The sequence below is a fragment of the Garra rufa genome, chromosome 21, assembly GCF_049309525.1.
Source record: "Garra rufa chromosome 21, GarRuf1.0, whole genome shotgun sequence".
NCBI lineage: Eukaryota > Metazoa > Chordata > Actinopteri > Cypriniformes > Cyprinidae > Garra > Garra rufa.
Window position 1 is genome coordinate 8,133,897 of NC_133381.1, and position 19,622 is coordinate 8,153,518.

Below are 19,622 nucleotides of genomic sequence, written 5' to 3' on the forward strand. Positions count from 1 at the left end.
TATTTGTATCACTACATCATATAAATTCAGGACTTCTTAAAAAAAGAGGAACTGTCATGTCTTGGCTGTAAATCTAGATTGGTGAGTGATATTTTACGAGCCTCTCAATGATAGATTTAACCTCCTGTCTTAAATATTTTCATCCCGTTTGTTTTTGTCCTCTGGACTTTGAAAACATAATGGGGTTGGGCCAGAGTCCTCAAAGGGCTCTCTCAGATCACTGCCAGCAAAAACACACTCTTGGGACATGTTCCTGCCCCTCTGTCAGGAGTCACAACTACTTGCAAACTGGGGACATCAATTACAGTCATTTCCCCCCTCTTTGACCCCCTCAAACGACGTGTCTCCAGATGTGTGCAGATATACCACATACACTGACTAACACAATTTCAAGGCATCCTATATCCTGAAAGAGCAATAATGGAGCAAGAATATATAAAGTAAAATGTCACACATTTTACTAGGTCAACAACTACATCTCCCCTTTTAGATTTCAATCCCTTCCAAGCCATCTAGCATACAGTATTGCATTTTTACAATGCAATCAACTCCTGATGAATTAAACTAAATTATAGAAGTAAAATAGGTTGTAAGCACCAACTTCAGAAAGAATTTGGCCATTAAATACTTAATTTTGAAGGACTACACTACCCACAATCCTGAAGCAAACACCACCAATCACAGAACTCAGGGTCAACCGATTATCGGTGTCAATATTAAGCGTTTTTATGGTTATCAGTAACACTTTATTTTAAGGACCAATTCTCACTTTTAACTAGAATGCCTATTACTAGCATATTAGCTGTTTATTAGTACTTATAAAGCACATATTAACGCCTTATTCTGCATGATCATATTTTAGATCTCTTAATCCTACCCCATACCTAAACCTAACAACTAATTTACTAACAATTAATAAGCAGCAAATAAGGAGTATCGGTATAGGTTACTTTCAAAACTGAAATCATTTAAAAGCATTTAAAGAAAGTTTTTGTCAGAACCCTTGTTCAACTTAATTTTGACATTAATTTAAAATTTTTACTCCAGACATACAGCATATATCTGTTCAAAATATCGGTTATCGGTATACTTGATCTGTAACAATCGGTATTGGGCCTAAAAAAAACATAGCTTAGTGTGAACTGCAATGTATGTCAGTGTCAATGTTTCCTAATTTAAGCTGAGCTACTAGGAAACACATCTACATTTAACAACCAACAAAGTCTAACAAACGTCTATGTGGCTATTGCAGCCTTTAAAATAAATAAATGCAGCAAAATAACAACGAAATGTGTTGAAACTTTATTTTATTTGTTAACTCTATTAACCCTTAAATGCATACCTCAAGACGTCATTCACTACCCTCTCCCTCCTTTATTCTTTCAAGTTTGACATCAACTTTCCTAGTATTCCTCAATATATTTGTTCTGAACAGTATAACAAGAGAAAAATAAAATATAAAAGAATATCTGTTTTCTTTTCTTTTTTAGCTTAGCGCCTTCTTTTAAATCATTTTATTTTACTTTATTTATTAGATTTTTTCCTTATATTCAAAACTTACAAAACATACACAAACACATATTCACTCACATACCATTGTCCAATAAACAATGTTTAAAATATAAAAGAATATCTGTTTTCTTATTATTTTTTTGTAAAAAGTGTATAGTGTCCCTAGAGACCCGAGGTGTGTAATAGTTTATATTTTTTTGTAATAGTATATTTGTCGTGCACAAAAATATGTAAGTATCTGATGACTCAATATGTGCAATTCCCCTGTATTCCTCAAGGTGGCACTGTTTACTAGACAATAACGACGTGATGTTTCATTCATAACTATCACAGGCATAAAACAAAAGAATATCATCAGCAAAAATTTAACTGGTTTGAATTGCTTTATTGCAGAGCAATTGCTGTATGCAAGAAAATATAAATGTCAATGTTATTTGATGGTGGATGTGGTGAATAAGCTGTCAGCGATCAAAATATTGACTTTGAAGTCATTGAAAACAAAAGTTTTAGTTGCGCGAATATGAGCCAGATGTTGAATGTACTGTGGAAGTGCGTTCTGAGGATGGCGGTGATCGTAAAATCATCTGCTCAGATTGAACCCTTATGTTTCAAAAGGTAATGTTATTTTATTCTTCTGTAATTGCTCTTAAAATATCAAGGGATTTTTGCTATTGCAGAAGTTAGAGATCCATCTGTGTGGGGTCGCTAAAGACCGGAATGTATAACAATGATTGGTGATACATTCATGCATTTAAGTGTTAACCCTTTAACATGTACTATCCAAGCGGCAACCTCCTGCTCTCTCTATTGAAACCAACACGGAAGTGACTTAAACTGCAATTCATGGACTGGCCGCTAGAGACTGGCTGCAAAAGGGAGTCAGTCCCATTGACTCCCCATGTTAAAATGCCTAACTTTACAGCAGAAAAAAGTATGTTTACAGCCTGGTTCAAAAAATGGTTTTGGTCTATATAGCTAGTTTTGCCCGTCATGTCAACTGTGAGGGGGGTGAATTTTTTTTTATAACTCATCCGTTTAAGTTATATTAAGCCTTAAAGTTCAGCATAATTAAGGGCGTGGCCACTTGAGTGACAGGGGGATTGCCGCTGCTGTCACCACTGTCGCGCTAGGCGGGCGTGGTTTCAGCAACCAGCTCCACCCACGTCCCGCCTTTTTGCCCATTTTTGATTATCCGGGAGTGACGCGCGGTGACGCGATTCCAAGATGGCGACGGCCGAATCCCGCCCACTATGAGCTTCAAAATAGCGCTTCAGAATCCTACGGGTGACGTCACGGACACTACGTCCATATTTTTTACAGTCTATGGTACTATCACACCCGTGTGATTTGTCTTGGCTGGTCCCTGAAGCGTACGATCACACCGGTGTGATTCGAACGTTCGCCGCATCACGTCATCAGCTGCTGAATTCAAATCTGTTTTGGCGCTTTGGCTGACGCTGAGCCAGATCGGACGCGCTGAGCGCTTGTCATATTATCACAACTATTCAGTGTTTTCAACTATATAATGCTTATTTTAGGTTTCAGACATTTAAATACACATAAGTACTAGCAAAACCATACATTTATAGTTTGTAAAATACACACTGATGTCTATGGAAGCGGCAATAATGATCCTACAAATATATTCTGACAACATATTTTATTGATATCATATACAGATTATGTAGGCAACTATAAAGTTCACTCTCCTCTTCTCCAAGCTCACCAGAGACTTACTTTAATGTCTTTCGGGAGGAGAGGATGAATTTGCGTGTTGTTGCTCGGATTCAGCGCGAACAAACATGGCGGCGCCCATCACCCTGTATAGATTAACTAACGCGGTCATTATAAAAGTGTTTGCACTTTTAAATACATTTACTTGCACATATTTCGAAATAGGAATATCAGACATTTCATAATATAGTGAGCATGCTTGTGAATATTAATAATAAAAAAGGAAAAACGAAATAAAAGCGATCCATGTGTCTTACAGTGCTGTTGTGGCTGCGGTGTGTCACATGACGCGTCGCCATGGAAACAGTAATGCGAAACATTCTAAAATAACGGTCGCCTAAAAAACTCATGCTGCGTCCCAATTCGCCTACTTATACAATGCCCTAAATGTATGTACTCTTTTTGTGAAGAAAAAGCACATACTTTTGAGTATGTAGCAGAATAGTAGGCAAGCTTTGGGACATACTACTTCGTCATAACTGTGTCTTTAACGGACGCTCTGTTGCTTAGTTAACTGAATCCTGTCACTGTTTAAACTGCCCTGTCAATCATGACAGTTAACATTATCTACATTTCGTTTAATTTAATTTCCTACCGTATTAGAGACAAATGAAGAGGCACGTTCTTTCACGAGTCTTTCATGCCGAGAACTCTGCTCTTGTGTTTGCATAATTATGCATTTAAACGTTAATGACCAAACCTATCATTATAAAAGTTCATGTTGCTGCAAATGGAATATAACGCGGATAACATTTAAAAAATATTTTTTATCAGGTTACACATTGATTATTTATCACTCAAACCCCTTTCTCTACCTGCCCGTTGGTCACGCATATCCTCCATGTTTGTAGTTTTTTTAACACATTTTATGTGTGTTTGTAGTTCTAATCGAATCCTCGTTCGCCGCGCAATGTGTTGTGGGCAACATTAGCCGTTAGAGTGTGCATTGATCCGCACTTCGAATTCCGAAGTTAAGTAGTACACCATCCGGGAATCTTTGGAATAGTTTTTTTAAACATACTACGATTTGGGACATACTAATTCTATTTTCGAATGCCATTTAGGACGGATAGTATGCGAATTGGGACGCAGCATCACTCTTTGGGGTTAGATAGAATGTTTTAAACTCACGTGTAATGAAGGACAAGACTAACAACGTAAACTTCAGAAAGAAAGCTAGTCTAGCCTCCAACTGGATGAGTGGGTTCCAAAATAACTCAAGTAAAAATTCAGCTTCTAGTGAAGGACAAATTCGACTTCAGAAACTTCTTAACATGTGAATTCACCTTCTTATTGAGGTCTCTAAGGGAATCCAGCTCCTTCAGGAGAAAGGCAATGTTTTTCTCTTTATCCAGAACTGGGACTTGCTTTTTGGAGTCACTGATAACTTTGGAATTTCCCTGGTCCTCATGAGCATGTGCGTGCCTTCAGAAAAGACAAAAGTTCATTAGAAACACTCATATATTAGACTCCCAAATGGGCAACAAAAAATGAATCATTCACATTCTGACATGCAATTATCAAATACACAAGGGATGCGGTCTCCCACTTTCAAGAATATTACTGTGACTTATTTACTTTGAGATATTAGTCAAATCATACAGTTGACCTTTAAGGTAATATTAAAGTATTACTGCACTGTATTGCGTGGTAAATTACTTCCCTCTTGTAGCCAGGAATCCGTTTCAGTTCTTATTAAGGAGGCAAAGAAAATGCATTGGAATCTATATTTATAGTTTCATGCTGCAATATAATTAAAATCATCTTACAATGGACAACCATGCTAAAAGTGAATATTACTGCTGCATTCATATTCGATAAAGGCCTTCTCGATAGTACTCAAGACAAAAAACTAAACAACTGTTGCACACTGGATACATTTGCAATGGAACACTACCTAATATTTTTTAAAGAAATTAGTATGCAATATAAATACTATGCACAGTATGCACATTTTCTGTAAACATGGAACAGTTGGATGACTTACTACATTGTCTCCCACAATGCACAGCACTCCATTTGACAATTTCAAAAGTGGAACATTTTTATAATTTCTCCTTTTTGCATTATTTGATGTGCTTGGCAAAACTGAATGCATTTTTGCGTACAATAGAATTAAAATAATATAACTTACTATATATGTTAACATAAAAATAAATATGTGACCCTGGACCACAAAACCAGCCATAAGGGTAATTTTTTTTTAAAACTGAGACTTATGCATCATATGAAAGCTTAATAATTAAGCTTTCTATAGATGCATGTGTTGTTAGAACAGGACAAGATTTGGGAGATACAACTATTTGAAAATCTGGAACCTGAGGGTGCAAAAAAAAATCTAAATATTGAGAAAATCGCCTTTAAAGTAGTCCAAATAAAGCACTTAATGCATATTACTAATCAAAAATTAAATTTTGATATATTTACGATAGGAAATTCACAAGTATCTTTACTTAATATCCTAATAATTTTTGTCATAAAAGAAAAAACTTTAATTTTAAACCATATAATGTATTTTTAACTATTGCTACAAATATACCCATGCTACTCAAGATTGGTTTTGTAGTCCAGGGTCACATATATGTAAATATGTAATTATGTTAATAATTATATTTAAAATTAAGTATGTAAATATGTAAAGAAATAATACATACTATTTTAGATTTTAATTATTATCAGAATTGAACATTAAAGATCATGTAAAAAAAATAGAATTAAAATAAATCATTGAGTATTATTACATAATGATTTCCATACTTTTTTTTAACAGTATGCAGTAACACTTTATTTTAATAACCACTATTTTCACTATTAACTAGCTGCTTGTTAGCATGCATATTACTTGCATACTGGCTGTTTATTAGTGTACTTATGAAGTACATATTAATGCCTTATTCTGCATGACCATATTTTAGATCCCTAAACTTAACAACTACCTTACTAACTATTAATGAGCAGCAAATTAGAAGTTTATTGAAGGAAAACTCTTAATAGTAAATATATGCAGTATGTAGTATTATAGTATTCCATTCTGAACATAGGAGAACATAGGAGCTACAAAAGCTGCAAACTAAAATTAGAATGAACTTTTCAGCCCTAATAATGATTGGATTTTTGATTATTCAGTGTAAGTGAGTGTGTCCGTGTGTGTCTCTCTCTGTTCTCCTGACCTTAGTGCGGCAGACCCTGTCCTGTTGACGTGAGGTGTGTGGACTGGACTGCTGGCTGTCTCGTTAATATCCTGCTCCTGGTGTGCTGTGGGTCTCTGTGGAGAACGTCTCTCCTCCTCCATGATTCTCACTTCAGCTGCAACCGGGCCTGGCACGGGTGGGGGTGGAGGGAGTCTGAGCGTCAAATCTTCTCTGGGCCTAGGAGTTTTAGATACTAAAAAATAGACTAACAATAAGTAAGAGCCCTAATAACATAGAAATAGTCAAAATAATTTCCTATCTTCACTTTCATAGCACCACCAGGTGTTGTCATGCTCAAAAATGACTAAACAAAATTGCACTGTATTAATATTACCAAATGATGTCCAAACCAAAGCATGTGATGACCACTGATCTGACCCAAAATGCAATATCACAGGGAAAATGTCAAACACTCATTTCTAATTGATCTTTTTGTTGTATTGTTTAGCACTAAATAGAACATAAGTTATTTTTTAATTAATATAATGTAATATTTTTTGTCATCCCATGGCCCTTAATTAAGGTGTGGTCCTTTGCTGTAGACAGTTTGGTTGGCATTTTAGCATTTGTAAGGGCAATTTTAGAATCACCTTCATAATATAAAAACTGCACTATAAAAAACATTTTGTTGAGTCAACTTAAAATAATGTTACCTGGCTGCCTTAAAATATTAAGTTCAGCCAACTCAAAAAAGTTTAGTCAACTTTAAACGTTAAGTACTAAGTGAAAACTTAGATATTTGAGTTGATTCAACTTAAAATTTTAAGGCAGCTGGGTAACCTGCCCAGCTTTTAAGTTTAACAAACCACATTTTTTGTTAAGTCAACTCAAATATCTAAGTTGTCACTTAGTACAACTTAACATTAAGTTGCTTAAACTTATTTGAGTTGACTGAACTTAAAATTGAAGGCAGCAGGGTAACAAACTATTTTAAGTTGACTCAACAAAAATGTGTTTTTTGTACAGTGTGTATGTTATCTTTAATGTCAAATACTTACATTTACCCAATTATTTTCATCAATATTTCAAACTGTTGCCAATAGCAATAGACTGTTTAAAAGTATCTAAATTTTACATGTAAAAAACAGAAGCTCATGGGGCTGCAACATTATTACAAAAATCATTATTGTAGATTATTGCTCTTTACACACTCATCAACAGCTCTGGCATTTTCAGCGCTGATGAATCTAAGCACCTCTGATTGGACAATGCATTCCTAAATTCAACAGAAATGCGTTTGATTGATTATAAGGCTCAACACTGCATAAAACAGCACATAAAAGCAAGCTGATGCAGTGTGAACAAATCGAAATGTAATTCCACAAATTGACACTTTCCATTCATGTTCACATTTTTTTTCAATAGCGACAGCCGTAATACATTGTTCAATTGTGCAGGGGCATTTTTTGCCCCTTTGTCTTGAATTTATGGGGCATTTTTGTTCATTTTGGTGGCATTTTTGCCACAAGGCCTTATTAATTTTCAACCCTGTTCACCACTACCATAGCCTTTAAATCTCATTTATATGATTCAAATATGTGCATATTCAAATTTGGTTATTTACTTCAAGTCTGGTGTGAGATTTTTTTGAACTGCAATATCTAATGTAAACATGCGAGAACTGACGTTAAGGAAAGAGCATCATTGAAAAATGACTTTTTACTCAGATAAATGACTTGATATTAAGATTTTATGGAGATTTTAGTCATTTTTCGATCCGACTTTGCTCACTACTGACAGTCATTATAAGGAAATGATCACAAGAAAGAAAGAAAATCATACAGGCTTGCAGAATTTATTAATGGGTGAACAATTCCTTCCAAATTTTTTGATTCTTTTTATTATTAAGATAAAATAGTTACTGCATTGTAAAAAAAAGAAAGAAAGTGGATTCAACTTAAAAAAAGTAAGTGTTCATGCTGCCTTAAAATTTTAAGTTTAGTCAACATGATTTGTTAAATTTTACTACATGAAAACATGGATAATTGTGTTGGGTCAACTTAATTTTAAGGCAGCATAAACACTTATTTTAAGTTGAAACCACTTGTTTTTTTATTGTCTTTTTTTTTTACAGTGTGTTTTCAAACAGGTTTCCCTTTCTGTTATTGGTCGGCCAAACAGATAATCCCGCTCCAAGATAATGCTATTGGTTGGTTGAGCCAATATTGGAATGTAAAAAAAAAAAAAAAAAACAGACTATTCAGTGAAATCAATCTAAAGCTGGCCCTGCATATGAAAAAATAAAGTATTTTGGCTTCCAGAAAAAGCTTCAGGAGCTAAGTGAAAAGGAAAACCCACAAGAAAGACGTTGCAACCATAACATACAAGACTTCCATTCTTCTGCTGTGAGATTACAGTCTGACGGTTTGAAAGGCGGCTCTGTTGGTTGGTTTGCGTCAGCTCTCTGAAAAGGAAACTAGGTCTGGCTGTCTTTCACGAGGGAATGTGGCGATCCGTGCCGAGTGACTGGCAGGAGGGGGAAAACGAGGTCTTCTGTCAATGTTTCTGTAGCGCTCAGGGCCAGAGATGCAGGCGGAGAGGCAAACACAGAGGCCTGTCTCTCTGGCAGCCTTTCTGAAAACGTGTTTCGCTCCTCAGGGAAAGCTGGATGTAACCCGGATCGCTTGTGATCAAAAGCAAAAAGCGATGGCCCTTGTATCAGAGACGAGTGCAAATTTGTGATGACAGCAACTAGTCAAGATAGAGACTTGAAGACTACTTTTAAAGACAAATGGTGTATTTCTAAGTAAAAAATAATGTCTTTCAAACAGGTTTCCTAAATTTGTCTGCCATTGGTCAGCTAGTCCCTCCTCCAAATCCACGTCATTGGTTGAGTGTTGCTGGGTGGGGCTGATCGGGATGCTCAACAAACAGAGCAATGTTTTGATAACGCCACAAAGCCACAATGTTTACACATTTCAGTGGAATCAACCTACAAATGGTTTCCTTACCGCAGGAAAAAAATGATACACTTCAGCTTTTACGTCTACAAGCAATTTAAAGAGATAGTAGCGCTAAGTGCACGCACAGGGTCAAGTGTTTCACAAAAAAGCCGGCTGCGATTATAAAATATACATAAATCAGTTGAACATCAATGCAATTCAAATGAAGCAAAACTCAAACACAGAGCGCTTAAATCAAAAGCATCAAAAAAGAGGGAATCGTTCGGCGTTAATAAATGCGTTGTGATGCTCGAGTCTTGCGAGGACGATGTCCAAAAAGCTCCAGCTTAGCCGCCACAATTATTTAGCGAAAGGTCAGGTTTTGAAGTCGAGATCAGGGAGGTCTGCCTCATGGCTTTGTTGCTAGGGCTCTGCTCTCAGGATTGCTGGAGACAGTTATTAGTATTCCCCGTAAGACTCACCCGTGCAAACACCAAATTCAAACCATGAATAATAACGCCAAACACACTTATAGAAGCCCTTTGTCACACTGCAAATATGCGACTTTTGGATACATTGTTCCCTAACCTGGGTTACTTCTTTAATTTTATCTCCCTCTCCGGGTGTCTCTCACAAAGGTAACTGCCCCTGAGAATGTGTGTTTAAAGCGCCATTTCCCTCACAAATGGGGTGAGCGGGGCTTTTAATCTAAGTGTGCACAGTAAAGGCCCATTTCCTATGGGAACCAACGTTAAGAGCAGATTCAGAACTGAAGAATTGGCTCCCTTTTGACTGATAAGTGTGAATTTGAATTGAATTGACAAAAAAACTACATGATATTGAATTGAATTTACTGAATTGTAATTCACAAATGACCTATATTCGTCCATTACAACAACACAATGGGCAAGAATAGGCTCCATTTTAAGATTAGAGCATTTTTGGTAATTAAGACTTTTTCCACAGTGGTCTATTAAATAGATTTTAAAATATTAAATATAACAATATATAATATGTGACCCTGGACCACAAAACCAGGATAGGATATTAAGTAAAGATCATTATCCATCTATATATTTAGTAAATTTTCTACCGTAAATGTCTTAAAACTAAATTTTTGATTAGTAATATGCATTGCTAAGAACTTAATTTGGACAACTTTAAAGGCCATTTTCGCAATATTTAGATTTTTTGCACCCTCAGATTCCAGATTTTCAAATAGTTGCATCTCATATAAATGTTGTCCTATCTTAACAAACCAAACCAAACAATTGACTCTTGTGACTGTTTTTGTGGTCCAGGGTCACATATATATTAAATATATAAGTAAATATTAAATATAGCTAATATTAACTATTAAACATAAAACTAAAATAAATAAAAAATTAACACTGATTTAAAAATTGAACTGTATTTACGTTTTTTTTTATTTTTGAAATTTGAAATGCAAATTTGAATTCTGTTTTTGCATTCTGTTTGCTGCCTCAATTCAAATCAAATTCAAAACCAGCAATGTAACTGCCATTTAAAAATGATTCTTAATTCAGATCTAAATGGTGCACACCACCATTAAAAGACATTTTATGTCTTAAATGGGGCAAAAAAAATGATCAAACTTGACCATTTCCTCCATTCACTCTCCTAACGGTCTCGTGCCATCTTACTAATGTCTGTCACTAATAATCAAACACAGGCTGATTAACCGGCTGCAAAAAGATTGAAGTGTTTCACCAACAGCCCAAATGTATATTTGAGCAGCGAGGCAGAATAAATTTGCATATCAGGAGCGTCTGGTGAAGGGTTGGTAAATACTCTGTTTATCTCTCATTGTCATTCCAACCAGTCTATCTAAATAGTGGCTCTTCCATAGCGTTATAGTCTAGGTAGAGTTATTACGCAGCAGCCCGGCATTATAAAATAATGTAAATAAATGTTTATGTAGATAAATTAATAAATAAATACATGTAAATAACTCTTAATGTATTGTATAGAAAATGTATACATCGGAAATAAGCCTTTAGTGATAAAAATGTAGAAGGAAGTGGTTGTAGCACAAATAGTAAACAAATGAGGCCAAAAAAAGAGCTTTTTTTATTTTGTTATGATTTGTTGTGATTGGATTGCAATTATTATATAGCAGATATAATCAAGCTAATTTATAATTTATTACCTTGTATGAGTTTCTCCTCCAGGGCTTTTGATAAACTCTGACATTGGGAAGTAGATGAGGTAGTTTCCCCTAAAGAGGATCTGAAAAAAAAAAGTGAAATGTAAATATGCTAAACAAATATATAAAACAAACTTTTTTTTCTGTCTCCTTCGATATCTAACAGCAGTGCACTTTGTCTGACATACTCAGGTGAAGACAGGTACAGGATATTGACAAACTGTACATCAATGACATTGCTTTGAAGGACCCGCATGTTTTGTTTCAAAGCGCTGAGTAAAGCGAGGACATGAAGCAAATATCAAAGACCTTCAAGAGTTCTGACCCAAAGAGGACAGAGTTAACTCTTTTTACAAGTGGGATTCTTCTGCAAAACAGGCACAACAGTCACTGTCAGAAGTAATTAAAAATACTACTTATTGTAATATATATTGCTTTTAAACACTATAAATGTGAAGATATAGCCAAAGAGTACTTTAAATACTTGCAATCTGAGCTAATGTATAATTTAAGCATGCACAAATAAAATGCTGTAAATAAAAATACGACTTAATTTGTAATATATATTGCTTTTAAACACTATAAATGTGAAAATATAGCCAAAGAGTACTTTAAATACTTGCAATCTGAGCTAATGTATCATTTCAGCATGCACAAATAAAATGCTGTAAATAAAAATACGACTTAATTTGTAATATAAATTGCTTTTAGACACTATAAATGTGAAAATACAGCCAAAATGCACTTTAAATACATTGCAATCTGAGCTAATTTATCATTTCAGCATGCACAAATAAAATGCTGTAAATAAAAATACGACTTAATTTGTAATATATATTGCTTTTAAACACTATAAATGTGAAAATATAGCCAAAGAGTACTTTAAATACTTGCAATCTGAGCTAATGTATCATTTCAGCATGCACAAATAAAATGCTGTAAATAAAAATACGACTTAATTTGTAATATAAATTGCTTTTAAACACTATAAATGTGAAAATACAGCCAAAATGCCCTTTAAATACATTGCAATCTGAGCTAATGTATAATTTCAGCATGCACAAATAAAATGCTGTAAATAAAAATACAACTTAATTTGTAATATATATTGCTTTTAAACACTATAAATGTGAAAATACAGCCAAAATGCACTTTAAATACATTGCAATCTGAGCTAATGTATAATTTCAGCATGCACAAATAAAATGCTGTAAATAAAAATACGACTTAATTTGTAATATATATTGCTTTTAAACACTATAAATGTGAAAATATAGCCAAAGAGTACTTTAAATACTTGCAATCTGAGCTAATGTATCATTTCAGCATGCACAAATAAAATGCTGTAAATAAAAATACGACTTAATTTGTAATATATATTGCTTTTAAACACTATAAATGTGAAAATACAGCCAAAATAAATACATTGCAATCTGCGCTAATGTATCATTTCAGCATGCATAAGTACAAATTGAAATTGTTCAGTGATGTTACTCTTAGCAAGTTTTCTACAAAAACAAACAGCAAATCCAGTGTAAAAAGTATGTCAATAAATTAGTCTGTAGTTTAAATCATAGACTGAGGCAATTAATTCATTGCATGCATTTTTCTGCACAAACATTTCACCTGCAACCAATTTACATTTGCGTGGCACTAAAGATGAACAAACTAAACTAGCAGCTGATTTTTAAACATTGTAACACCGTTTTGGATTTAGAAAACACATCTCTGCAAAGCTATCACTACAGCGTGTAATCATCGCCTGCAATGTACACTGATAAACATTTCGCACATATTAAAAAAAAATCGTCCTTAATTGTAACATGTGGAAGAAAGCCATTGACAAACAGTGTAAAATGAGCCGAGGAAGGCATCTTTACCCAAGTTGTGGTGTGGTCTCTGAACAATGGTGCTTTACAGGGGACGGCAGCCTTTGTTTCAGTTCTTCATTGACTTTAGGATTAGCTGGAAATATATAGAAGGGATATGATTAATTTCACTGCGGAAAAAAAAAATGCTTTTCATCACAGGCTCTAGCTCACTCCTTTTCCATTAGACTTAGAAAGGTTAGTATTAATTACAGCCTGTCAATATGATCTCGGGGTGCTTGGTGGAGAGCAATCTTTAATAACCTCTGGAGTAGAGGCAGCAAAACAAGACAGGCGGCTTTTAATTTGCCGTGTGAAATTATGCTTTAAGACTTTGTCTTTATCTCATCCACTGTGTACCAGTGCTTTACCTCGCAGTTTATGGAGGACTAATGAACGCGGGCAATTAACAAAGCGTAATCCCACCATGCAATCGTTTTAATGCTTTTAGCTATCAGAAAAGTAAACAGCCATTTAATACAGCTCAAGCCATATCAGATCCTAGTCAGGAAGCGCCAATTAAAGCGTCATCTACTCAGGTGTAATTAAATAATGGTGGATAATTTAGTTCCGTGAGCGGAAGCTAATTCATAAGCAAGCAACAAACAGACAGGAGGCAATTAGCAGGAACGCTGACATTCAGGCGGCAGAGCCTGTTGATCGCTGGCGGTAGGAGCCGTGGTGGAGAGCTTCCCTCTAGTGGTGGAGCTTCTGAGACCACAACTTCTTAACACAACACACACCGGGGGCTTACAAACGTAAACACTTGCTATTTCGGTTCTGTCAACCGTAGGTGCTTCACGGTGTCGCGTTTACAAACCAAATGAACGCAGAGAACATCTTCAAGAAAGGGTCGGACTGAACCTGGCAAACACAGAATGTTTCTCTTGTGTGTCCTGGCTGCTTATTTTTCTGAGGGTTGGAAAACCTTAATAGGTCACAAATGTCATCTAAAGGGTTCCCACATCCCTCACCAAAAAGTACAATTTCTAGCCAAAGCAATATTTTAGAGATTAAAAAACAGTTTCCCTGACATTTCATATTTTATTCATTCATATGCCGTTTCCAATTGTAAAAATGACCTAATATTTCCAGTTGGAATCCTGCATCTTGGCTTCGAAAGCTCTTCTGAATTGAACGATTTTGCACTTTCAATTTTCTGTACTGAACTGTTCATTATGTTTTAGTAATAGACCTTTTGAAATTATTGGATTGACATTTTGTTTCCTGTGTCGATGAAGACTACCTAGGTTTTTTCTTTTTCAAAGAAATTAATACTTTTATTTAGCAAGGATGCATTAGATTGATGAAAAGTGAGTGTAAAGACATTTATAATGTTACAAAAGATTTCAAATAATGACCCTTGCACCACAAAACCGATCTTAAGTAGCACAGGTATATTTGTAGCAATAGGCAATAATACAGTGTATGGGTCAAAATTATCGATTTTTCTGTTATGCCAAAAATCATTAGGACATTAAGTAAAGATCATGTTCCATGAAAATATTTTGTAAATTTTTTACTATAAATATATTAAAACTTAATTTGGGATTAGTAATATGTATTGCTAATAACTTTAAAGGTGATTTTCTCAATATTTAGTTTTTTTTTTGCACCCTCAGATTCCAGAATTGTAAATAGTTGTATCTCTACCAAATTTTGTCCTATCCTAACAAACCATACATCAATGAAAATTACCCATATGACTGATTTTGTGTTTCAGGCTCACAAATATTCTGTTATTTTGAACTTTTTTTTCATTTAAAAAATATTATTTTTATATATATACTTTTTTTCCCCCACAAGTTTTTAAGCAACAATTCAGCACTGGAATGATTTCTGAAGGATCATGTGACTCTGGAGTACTGGAGTAATTAAGTAAAGTAAAATTTTATTTATTTTACACTGTAAAATGCAGTGCAAGGTACATTTGATCAACTTTTAGGAGCACATTCTAAAAAAATGTACCCATTTTCCACAAAAATAACTTAAGAAATGTTTCTAAGCAACAAATCAGCACTAGATTGATTTCTGAAGGATCATGTGACACTGAAGACTGGAGTAATGGAGTAAAGTATAATTTAAAATATATTAAAATAGAAAATGTTATTTAATTTTTCGGTAACACTTTACAATAAGGTTCATTAGTTAACATTAGTTAACCACATTAGTTAACATGAACTAATAATGAACTGCACTTATACAGCATTTATTAATCTTTGTTAATGTTAATTTCAACATTTACTAATACATTATTAAAATCTTGTTAACATTAGTTAATGCAGCGTGAACTAACATGAACAAACAATGAACAACTGTATTTCCGTTAACTAACGTTAATGAAGATTAGTAAATACAGTAACTAATGTATTGCTCATGGTTAGTTCATGTTAGTTAATACATTAACTAATGTTTAACTAATGAACCTTATTGTAAAGTGTTACCAATTTTTCTTTTAACACTATACAGTTTTTACTGCATTTAGGACCAAATAAACGCAGCCTTTTTGAGCATAAGAAGCTTTAAAATGAAAAATATTTTAAACACAGTACTTTCTATCTAAAAAGTGATGGCAAGACATATCAAAATGTCTTTTTTCTTTTTTTTTAAATAACCAACCGGCTTTAGTTTAAATAATATCAGTGAATTATGACTTTGCTTCTTGCTATGTAGAAAGAACCCTGAACAAAACCTTTTTTTCTTTTGAGGAACACTAAAATGCAGTGCAAAGTAAATTTATCAACTGTTAGGAGCACATTCTAAAAAATAACCTATTTTCAACAAAAGTAACTTAAAAAAATGTTTCTAAGCAAAAATATTTTAAACAGTGTACTTTCTACGTAAAAAGTGGTGGCATATAAGACATATCAAAATGTTTTTTTTTTTCTTTTTTTAAAATAGCCAACAGGCTTTAGTTTATATAATATCAGTGAATTATGATTTGCTACTTGCTATGTAGAATGAATCTTGGACAAAACATTCTTTTTTCTTTTAAGGAACACTGACTGTAACATGCAGTGCAAGGTAAATTTGATCAACTTTTAGGAGCACATTCTAAAAAAAGTTCCCATTTTCAACAAAAATAACTTCAGAAATGTTTCTAAGCAAAAATATTTTAAACACTGTACTTTCTATCTAAAAAGTGACGGCAAGGCATATCAAAATGTCTTTTTTCTTTTTTTAAATAGCCAACAGGCTTTAGTTTAAATAATATCAGTGAATTATGACTTGCTATTTGCTATGTAGAAAGAAACAATTTTATTTTTGAGAAACACCATAAAATGCAGTGCAAGGTCAATTTTTGTACATTTTTAGGAGCACATTTGAAAAATGTTTACCCATTTTCAAAAAAAAAATACTTAAGAAATGTTTCTAAGCAACAAATAAGCACTGGATTGATTTCTGAAGGACCATGTGACACTGAATAAGAAGTTTTATAAAACAAAAATGTTTTAAACAGTGTACTTTCTACCTAAAAAGCAGCAGCAAGACATATCGAAATATGTTTTTTCTTTTTTTTTTAAATAGCCAAATGGCTTTAGTTTAAATAATATCAGTGAGTTATGACTTGCTACTTGCTATGTAGAAAGAATCTTGGACAAAACAATATTATTTTTTTGAGAAACACTGTAAAATGCAGTGCAAGGTAAATTTTATCAACTTTTAGGAGCACACTACCAAAGCACATAAACCACCACAAAGTTAATAGACATTTTTAAAAGCTACACTCTTAAAACTAAAGGTTCTTTATTGGCATCTATGACTCTTTATTGGCATCCGTGGCTCTTTATAGGAAAAAGGTTCTTTGGATTATTAAAATGTTCTTCACACTTTTAAAAACTTCTTTGAGGAACCCAGAATGGTTCTTCTATGGCATTTTAAGGAAAAATCCAACTATATTTAATTCCCAGCACCTATAAAGATGGTATATGTAAATAAGAAAAACCACAGGACAAACAATGACCAGTTTCTTGGGAAAAGGAAACAAAGGTCATGAAAACGATATAGGGGACGACGGACAGCATGAGAGAAAGTTGGCAGAAGAGAGCTAAGAAGACATAAAAAGTGAGTGCTCTTGGGAGGTTGTGCGCGAGGCGGGTGGGGGTGACCCCTGGGGCAGATGCCAGTGGAACGTTATCCCCGCGCTGTAAGCCAGCACACACAGCTCACACCGCTCACACGCTATTCAGCTCAGACACAGTCAGGCGTGAACGGACAACTGGCTTTTTGTGCCAAACACCACAGGGCTCCATTAATCTCAGTGATAGACTCTGAGCGGGAGCTGGCCCCGCGCACCGCACTTTCACAGAGAAAGAGAGGAGGACGAGGATGAAGAAAGACTTTAAAGATAGTAGGTACGGCTAAGACGCCTGGTAATCCGTTAACACTAACAAGAGAAAGCAGCTTTGGAAAAGGCAGAAAGGAGGAAAAAAACAAGGCAAAGCATACAAACCTGACCTTTTGATGTTCGCGTAATTTTCGGCGAGACGTGTTAAACAGTTGCCAGAAAAGAGACGCTTTACCAAATAAATTTGGACCCGATTCATTGATTGACACCGTTTCCTCAGAGAATCACCTCCAAGAAACTTAATGAAACTGATACCATCCAATAATCCGATATTGAAAAACAGGGAAGAGCTCGTTCTGGCTTAATGAAAGTTTGAATTGTGCTGAGTGCAATAGGAGGCCTGTTTCTTTGCCGCTCCCGCTCCAGATGGTGAATTAGCATCGCATCTACATTTTCTACATAATCTGCAGGAGTTTCATGATAGATTAATGAGCTATTAGCCTTGGTGCTCACAGGGCAGTGATGAAAACTACATTCACACAGAAGCTCGCTGAGTGTAACATGCTACAATGAAGCCAATAAGCAGTTATTGTGTATAAGAGGAGCTGATTCAAATCAAATCAGAGTTTAATTGTGTTTATTCCTCTGAATTAAATGCTCAAACAAGCTCAAATGATTACAGAAATCACAAACCTAATAGCTAAACAGTTAAAAGCACCAAAAGTTATGTTAAAAGAACTGTAAGATATTCATAAGTTGCCTGAAAATTATAAATATTAAGCCAGACAGTAGCACTGTTTCAACCAATGGTGTGAGTTTAGGGTGGGACTATCTGTTTGACTGGCCAATGGCAGACAGAGACATTGTTCGGGAAACATAAAAACATACATTTTTTTGCAATTTGATTTTAAACTATAATATAAATATACATTTTAATCATAGTTTATTTGTTATAGTTTCGAAAATGGTAATAAAATATGACAAGAACTTCTGTGTCAGAACAAATTCTTGATAATGTCAGATAGCTTTGATAGAAAGGTATTTAATGGATTACAATGTTTGTATGACAATATTTACACAACTATCAACACTTTGTTGAGCAATTACCAAGCAATGCTTAATTTAGTTCAGTCTGTGGTATAAAAAGGATCACATTAGAAATTTAAGAAAAAACACTTCAAAGTGTCAAAGTGTCTAAATAAAAATTTTGGTCCCAAATTTTAACCAATTTTACTGGAATTTTTGGGTATAATATGTCAGAGTTTATTTTGCTATCCTCATTTACATAAATGAACTACAGTGTCCTGTACTATTTTTTTCTTACATAAATCAGCATAAAAATGTGAGTAAAAATGGAATTGTAAAATTAAGATTATTTTGACAATGCCTTAAAATAAATTGTATTTTGATGTATTTGATTAAAATTTGATTTTATATCCTTGATTTTCAATGTGGAATAAAGAAAAAACACTGTTTCTTAATATTATTTGTGACCACAGACACACTTAAGTAAAACATGGTCAGGTCAAAGTGTCTGAATAATTTTTGGTCCCAAATTTTTATCAGTTTTACTGGTAGTCCACTGTATGAAGAATTTTTGGGTATAATATGTCAGAGACAGAGTTTATTTTATTTTGCTATCCTCACTTACATAAATGAAATATAGTGTCCTGTACTATTTTTTTTTTTTTTTTTGCATAAATATGTGAGTAAAATGGAATTGTAAAATTAAGATTATTTTGACAATGCCTTAAAATAAATAGTATTTTGATGTATTTGTTTTAAAATTAGATTTTATATCCTTGATTTTCAATGTGGAATAAAGAAAAAACATATGGTTTCTCTTAATATTATTCATGACCCTGGACACACCTAAGTATCTGAATAATTTTTGGCCCTAAACTTTTATCAGTTTTACTGGTAGTCCACTGTATGAAGAATTTTTGGGTATAATACGTCAGAATTAACTTTATTTTGCTA

General features: G+C 34.1%; 1 protein-coding gene across 1 annotated transcript in view; it reads right to left on the reverse strand.

Annotated features, from left to right (window-relative positions):
* mipol1 (mirror-image polydactyly 1) overlaps window positions 1-19,622 on the reverse strand; it is a 93,981-nt gene that overhangs the window by 63,239 nt on the left and 11,120 nt on the right. The window contains exons 3-6 of the mRNA XM_073827371.1: window positions 13,367-13,451; window positions 11,490-11,569; window positions 6,417-6,630; window positions 4,533-4,671 (exon numbers count right to left, since the gene is read on the reverse strand). Of these exons, the coding sequence (XP_073683472.1) occupies window positions 4,533-4,671; window positions 6,417-6,630; window positions 11,490-11,569; window positions 13,367-13,451 (518 nt within the window). The remainder of the gene's footprint in view (window positions 1-4,532; window positions 4,672-6,416; window positions 6,631-11,489; window positions 11,570-13,366; window positions 13,452-19,622) is intronic.